Source organism: Papaver somniferum, chromosome 10, assembly GCF_003573695.1.
Source record: "Papaver somniferum cultivar HN1 chromosome 10, ASM357369v1, whole genome shotgun sequence".
Taxonomy (NCBI): domain Eukaryota; kingdom Viridiplantae; phylum Streptophyta; class Magnoliopsida; order Ranunculales; family Papaveraceae; genus Papaver; species Papaver somniferum.
In genome coordinates this window covers 137,372,879-137,378,958 of record NC_039367.1, presented here as the reverse complement: position 1 = coordinate 137,378,958, position 6,080 = coordinate 137,372,879, and the positions used below count along the sequence as shown (strand labels likewise).

Sequence of the window (6,080 nt, the reverse complement as noted above, 5' to 3'; positions counted from 1 at the left end):
ATGGGGTAATAAAAGAGGTAGTAAGAATCGTACCAGCAAAATTTGAACGTGGTTCCAGCTGTGCAGGTTCAGGGGGATTGATTAAGGTCAGTAGTCGTGCATACTGATCAACGGAGAGACCTGGAATCTCTTGTGGAATGGCCTGAGCTTCACTCGGCATGGATGTAGCAGCAGCAATTGACCGAGTGTTTTTTGGAGCTGGAAAACCATGGAGGCAGTAACACTTTTCTCTAACATGTCCGTGTATGTTACAGTAATCACAGTGCGGCCGAGTACGCTTGTCGTGGCTAGCTGGAGGACGAGATGACGACGTAAGATGTCGAGAAGTGATAATAGCAGCTGAATCAACGACTGGCAGTGGAGATGCTATAATATTCTGCTGTTATTCCTCTTGTTGCACAAAATTGAAGATGCGCAAAGCCGTTGGAAAAGGTTCCATTATGATAATCTGATTTCGCAGATTGGAAAACCATGCAGGCCCTGCAAGAATTCCATCGCTCGATCTCTCTCAAGACGTTCCATCATATGCTTCCCAGCACCACATATACAGGCCTCAGTTGAAGCCACAAGTGAATCATATTGGTCCCATAAAGTTTTAATTTTGGTATAGTAAAGAGACACCGACATTGACTCTTGCCTGATTGATGCTATGGCAGACTTCAAACGAAACATAATTGGAGCGTATGAGGAAGCTGCGTATAAGCAACTTGCACGAATGTCTGGGTGGATAGAACTCAGAAGCCAACTTCCCACCAAGTCATCGCACCGTTTCCAGCAGCGATGTGTGAGATCATCCTCCGGAGGTGGTAAAGATCCATCGACAAAACCTAGTTTTCCCTTAGCATTCAAAGCTTTGGTTATTCCTCTAACTCAGGCGCCATAATTATCTCCTTGCAGTAAAGGAGAAAAGAGAACTGTTGCAGGGTTATCAGAAGGATGTATGACATAAAGGTCAAGATTCCTAGAGTTATTGGATGATTCAGAGTGATGAGTTGAGGAAGGGGGCACATATTGATATGTTTCAGGCATGATTATAAAACCGGGATGATGATGATATAGAATCTAGATAAAAAAAAACTGATTGTGTATCAGAGATGAAGCGGAAGAGATAAAATTAGGGTTCCTAGGATCTACAAGGATACCATCTTAGAACTAAGAATCTAGATATACTGTTAAGTTTACACAACTGTGTAGACTCTTTATTTTCTCATTCAATTTATAAGACTCGATGTACATGTTTGTTATACAGATTCAGAGTTAATACAGGAAGATTCAAATAATGTAGGTTGAATACAACAGATAATAAACAAAGGACTCGGACTTAATACAGACTCAGCTGCTTGACCCCCAGAATACTTGCTCTTGTTGGTTAATCGTAGGTGTGTGTTGACGGCGCAGCTGTTGGTGGACTATAGTTTACATATACACGTCCAATAATACCCTAGAAATTGCAAACTAAAGTTCCTGCATCCTTTGAAAACCTTTTCCACTAGACAAAACGTAAGTTTTCGTTTTTTTGGTATTGGGGCCGTACCTAATCTTTCCTTTCACGTAAGTTGGACTACCAATGAGCGATCGAGTTTCAAAATACACTCGGCACTTTTCCGAGAGCGCTAAATGACTCGACGGGCCGGTCAGGCCAATCTTGAGCCATTTCTAACATGAACCGTTATAGGTATAGCCCTAAAATATATGTTTCTTTGTTTCCTCTGGAACAAAACCCTAAATATTTTTTTTTTGCCATTACTACGCTGCAAATCTCTTCTCCTTAACAAGGAGTCACAATGGGGAACTTTAATATGCTTCCATCAGAGATCATGTTAGAAATCTTATCTCGTGTACCAGCGGAATATGTTGTTGACTGCAAATGTGTGTCTAAGCCATGGAGAAATCTTTTACAGCATCCATCCTTCTCACAGTTGCACTTGAATAATCTCAATGGTCGTAGTTCTGTACATGATTCTGGTAAGTCGAGTTTCATATTTTATACAATAGGTGGGATTCAAAACATCATTATACCGAGTTTGATGAGAATTTAAATCGTTTTAGTAGAACAACAAGGATCGATTTAAGACTTCCATCTGAGAATTTTTATCTTGTTGGTGCATATAATGGTTTAATCAGTTTCAATAAACCCGGTACTGATGAACAACCTTCTTATATCTGTAATCCAATCACAAGAGAATGTATTGTCCTCCCAAATGCTGAAGGAATATATGTGTTAAGTGGATTTGGTTACACTCCTTCGACCAATGAGTACAAGGTTGTTAGAACATGTATCTATAGGGAAGTCCTAGATTTTATGACTGTTCAGGTATACACTCTTGGTAGTGGCGTAGGATGGAGAAATGTGAGAAACATAGACTATGGTATGGTAACTGGTTGGCAATGTAGTGTGTATGCGAATGGAGCTATTTATTGTTTGGAAGAGTAACAAACCGTTATTGCCTTCGATTTGGCTGATGAAAAGATTCACAAACTTCCACCACTACCTTTTCATCCACGAGATGGTTGTAATTTATCTTTAGCACTACATGTTTTAGGAGATCTTCTATGTGCGTATTACCATCACTGTAATGGAAGTTGGGAGTTATGGTCATTAAAGAAGTGTAAAAATTATCAGGATGTTATTTGGAGTAAAGAGTTTAATGACTTCAGTCATACCAGGGTAGAACCCATCACCTTTACAAAGAGTGGTGGGCTTCTATACTATGATTATGGTGATAATAATGTCTATCTCTACGCTGCAGAAGCTTCATTTTCTAGAATGCTTGTGAGTTTTGGTGTGAATTTTGAATCTGTAGTCCCTCACAAGAACACCTTAGTGTCATTGAAGGCATTAGGTGAAGAAGAGACGAAGCAAATGAATTCGTGTGAAAGAGGAAAATTTAGCAGGGAGACAGAAATCAGTGACTATTAGCCAAAGAAGGAGATCACTAGACACATTTTCAGCTTGCATACAGACAGAAAATAACGAACGATGGATCCATTGAACATAAGTCAATTGGCAAAAAGAAAAACTGTTAGTTCTTAAATTTCTATGTTGTTTACAATAACTTCATCGGTAAGAATAATGTTATATCAAGGGAAAACCATGAAAACTGTGAGCTTTCTTCTCAGTGGTTTATTATGTATTTTACTCATCTATTTGAATAATATTATCTGAAAATCTTCCTACATCATTCTACTCATCCCTCCTTCAACTTTATTAGCATCAAGTCTTGCTGAATGGCTGCTCAATTATCCCCACACAGCAGGCAGCAGGATACGAACCACTACAATACCATCTACTGGCAAGCTTGGGTGGGACTTAAGGATATTTGACTCTACTACTCTGGATTATTTTTGCTAAAGTCATATGGCATGTGCAAAGATGTATGGTGGTACAAATAAGTGTATATTTCGATGGCCATTCTTTGGTCATCAAGATGCTGCCAAGTCAGTATACTTGGGACTTGGGTGGATCAAGTGCATGCGGGAAAGACTTGGTCTAATTCTCCAACGAGCAAAACCCACACCCATGTCATACTAACATGCACGTCTCAAACTAGGACTCTAGATGAAATTTTAGTTCTTCATATTAAGTTGCAAAAAAAGTTTCTCATGTTGAGGTCCGACACATTTCAGGCAAGAGTAAGCAACAGTGGCAAAATGATGTGTATTAGGGTCCCAAGATTTGGAATCTAGGTCTACCAGATATGCAACTCGTAAGGATTGGTCAGGGTAGAATTGGTTGTAGAGGTGGCCTGAGACAGAATCCAATTGTCACACCAGATCGGTAAATGATCCATCTTCGGTTGTTTTAAGGAATGCATTATTATCTTTCTGTTTAATAAAAAAAAAATCTATTTCCAGGCACACCAAACATTATGGAACATTATTAAGGCATGGAATATAAAACACCAGTAAGGTGATAATCCCACCGCCACTTCCGTTATCTATTTGAGTTGCATTGTCAGTCAAGAAAATTTTCATTTGGGATGCATGCTCACTCATTTCGCCAAAGCTTCACCTTTTTATACCACCACACCCACATCATGAACTAAGAGGCTATTATTAAGTAATTTGTCAACGGAAGTCGACTCGAATTAAAGAATTAGAAACAGAAACTACACCATCTGACCATCTGGTCTTGTTCGGCCCATTTCTATGCTCCTGGTAACATAGAACTTTCCCTTAGAGCAATTCATGTGGGATGAACAAACTCAGAGTTTGTTCATTTTGCTCCCACTATGGAATGAACAAACCAAGAAAATGGATGTCTGTTCATTTGAACATCGAGTCGCAACAACAGACGCGCGTCTATTGTAATGACGCGCGCTATCCCTAATAACGCTGGCGTCAACAGCAATGACGCCCGCTTCGGAAGAAGAAACGCCCAATGCTTTTCTCTCTCCAAAACCCGTTTAAGATATTTAGGGTTTATTTTTTAATATTTATTTTTATTAGTTAAATATTTCCTGGTTCCCAATTCTTAATAATTTATATAAATAAAATCACTAGTGGGACCCAACTCTTATTAGTTTATATTAATAAAATCACTAGTAGAGCCCAATTTGTTCATTTTGCTTTGTTTCCCATCGTGAAAAATTCAGTTTGTTCATCCAGGTGGATGAACAAATGCTTGAGTTTGTTCATTCCCATAGGAATTGCTCTTATGATTAATCATAATTTTGGGCAGCTTTTGGCTCACGCGGATAGAAACATAACATAGAACTGCCCACTAATCATAAGGGCAACCAATTGGATATCTCTTTACCCCGCCAGTGAACATTCGATCCATTGGACCGGTTTGGTGTTTAGGGGAAAAAAGAAAAAAAAAACAATCAGTAACGGACGGAGAGGCCCGGTTTCATTCATTCTGAAATTGGAGTTCAGGAAAAAAAAAAAAAAAAACAATCAGTAATGGACGGAGAGGCCCGGTCTCATTCATTCTAAAAGTTTGAATGGCTGATAGCCCATGACGCACTATTAGTTGGGCATCCAGACCATCACTGATAGGCGATGGCGATTAATATGATACCTTCGGCTGAATGGATCAACCTGTGGGATCTGGGCAAACAAGAGGATTAAGAAACAACTACGTTTCCTAAATGATAAACGGAATTGAAGGAGTAATGTGTACGGAATACATACAGAGCATTCCCACATATATTCATAGAAAACGCTACGATCAACTCTATGAGCTGAAGGAGGAATAACTGGATATACCATCATTTTAAACTTAGTACGGAATGGTCAGCATCTTTTCATGTCTTTTATTTTCCATGACATTCTCTCAATGTCTCACACACGATAAAAAATATAGAGAAGACTGAATGAAACTTAATTACATCAAGTGCATCCAGTAATTCCTTAGGTGTTTCATAATGCCTCACATTTATATCGAATTTTGCTCCTTGACAACTACAACTACTTTTCTGTTCACGTCAGAAAAAGGCAAGGTCAACATTATGGTGAAATGGAAAATGTTAAGACCCGATGTTAAACAAAGTTACTCGCCCAATCATTATTTGGATCGTCTCGGGGACAACTTCGGTTATTGTCTGTATAAAAACAGAAATACAGACAATTTAAAAACAGAGTTTTTTCGAGCGTTCTCATTAGTCGGAATTTCTGGTTGATTATAACCCCAACATTTAAATTTTTTATGGTAATTTAATAAAATTTTAGACCGGAACTTTGAACTATCAATGAAACGAGAAAGAGTTTTTTTTTTAGGGAACCTTCAAAATTCGCCCCTTAAAATATACCCTTATTCAATTTTTAAAAATACCCTTATCTTCTGAAAAGCAGAAATAACTAGCACAAGTTGCTTTCGGAAGTGGATGCAACTAGCACAAGTTGCTTCCAAAAAGTGGAAGCAACTTTCTCAAATTGACTCCAAAAAGATTATTTTTTACCCTTCTGGGGTATTTGTGCAAGGTTAGCAAAAATGGATGGTATTTATAACATTCCCACTTTTTTTATCAAGCTTTTTATCAAAAAAGATTATACAAAATTTTTAGTTGGTAACCTAGCAACACCTTTTTGAATAACAATGCCTAATATATGAAAAATAAAGCTAAATTTTAGACAAA

General features: G+C 38.2%; 1 protein-coding gene across 1 annotated transcript; it reads left to right on the top strand.

Moving 5' to 3' along the window:
- The first annotated feature begins 1,784 nt into the window (after window positions 1-1,784).
- LOC113316277 (F-box protein At2g23160-like) lies at window positions 1,785-2,920 on the top strand. The gene is made up of 2 exons (XM_026564490.1): window positions 1,785-1,965; window positions 2,544-2,920. Exons 1-2 carry the CDS (start codon window positions 1,785-1,787, stop codon window positions 2,918-2,920), a joined length of 558 nt encoding a protein of 185 aa, XP_026420275.1.
- Window positions 2,921-6,080: the final 3,160 nt, after the last annotated feature.

What these genes read in the sequence shown, in the direction of transcription:
- LOC113316277 (XM_026564490.1), top strand. Translation starts at nt 1,785, where the DNA reads ATGGGGAACTTTAATATGCTTCCATCAGAGATCATGTTAGAAATCTTA. An exon ending in TAGTTCTGTACATGATTCTG is followed by an intron (nt 1,966 to 2,543) that starts GTAAGTCGAGTT and finishes TACATGTTTTAG; the next exon opens with GAGATCTTCTATGTGCGTAT.